Genomic DNA, 862 nt, shown 5'->3' with positions numbered 1-862 from the left:
CTGTCGGCGCCACCGTGACGGGGGCTCGGGTCAGCGGCTCAGAGTGTGGGCGCTTTCCCTCCTGCTCGGAGCCGTGTTGGCGTCCTGGGCCCGTTCGTAGTTGTTGGCTGCGCTCTGTACATCTGGGGCTGTCGGTGCCAACCTTCGGTGCCCGCCAGCGAAGGGGCTCCAGGCCTCGGCTCCCCCCCGGCTCCCAGGGCTGGTCCCATCCACGTGGTCCTGACCCGCCCTCCGGGAGCGACAGCAACGGGACTGGATTGGGGGCTCCTGCCCGAGTGGACGCAGGAGACCACGGTTGCCAGTACAACACTGGCTGTCCGCAAGTCTCGTGCCGGGGACCCCGCGAGACGGCCGGCGGGTGCCCTTGGCCGCACTTGAACCCTACGTTGTGCCTCCAGGACCGCATCATCGACGCCGGCCCCAAAGGCAACTACTCCAGGTTTATGAACCACAGCTGCCAGCCCAACTGCGAGACCCTCAAGTGGACGGTGAACGGGGACACGCGTGTGGGCCTGTTTGCCATGTGTGACATCCCTGCAGGTACGGCCTGAGCCCCGCGCGTCGGAGGGCCCTCGGGGGCGCTGGTCGCTTGGAGGTGGTGTCTGGTGCGAGGCGGCATTTGCAGCCGTGGGGACGAGTAGCGTGGGGGTGGGGACACCGGCGTCCGGAGGCTCAGATGGTAAACGGACAGTGTTTCCATGGGGCTCGTCTGCCCTCACCAGGGACAGAGCTGACGTTTAACTACAACCTCGACTGTCTGGGCAACGAGAAGACCGTGTGCCGGTGTGGCGCCCCCAACTGCAGCGGGTTCCTCGGGGACAGACCGAAGGTAAAGGCCGCGTGCGCCCAGCCGGGGACTCCA

The 862-nt window shown here is 67.2% G+C and overlaps 1 protein-coding gene across 1 annotated transcript in view; it reads left to right on the top strand.

Annotated features, from left to right (window-relative positions):
• The window catches only part of WHSC1 (Wolf-Hirschhorn syndrome candidate 1), a gene marked incomplete at its 3' end in the record, with an annotated part of 63,660 nt that overhangs the window by 61,177 nt on the left and 1,621 nt on the right, over positions 1–862 (top strand). The window contains exons 18-19 of the mRNA XM_014533459.1: positions 399–540; positions 723–829. Of these exons, the coding sequence (XP_014388945.1) occupies positions 399–540; positions 723–829 (249 nt within the window). The remainder of the gene's footprint in view (positions 1–398; positions 541–722; positions 830–862) is intronic.

Source organism: Myotis brandtii, unplaced genomic scaffold (assembly GCF_000412655.1).
Source record: "Myotis brandtii unplaced genomic scaffold, ASM41265v1 scaffold986, whole genome shotgun sequence".
Lineage (NCBI taxonomy): Eukaryota > Metazoa > Chordata > Mammalia > Chiroptera > Vespertilionidae > Myotis > Myotis brandtii.
Note: the sequence above shows the minus strand (reverse complement) of the source record. Positions and strands in the feature narration are given on the sequence as shown.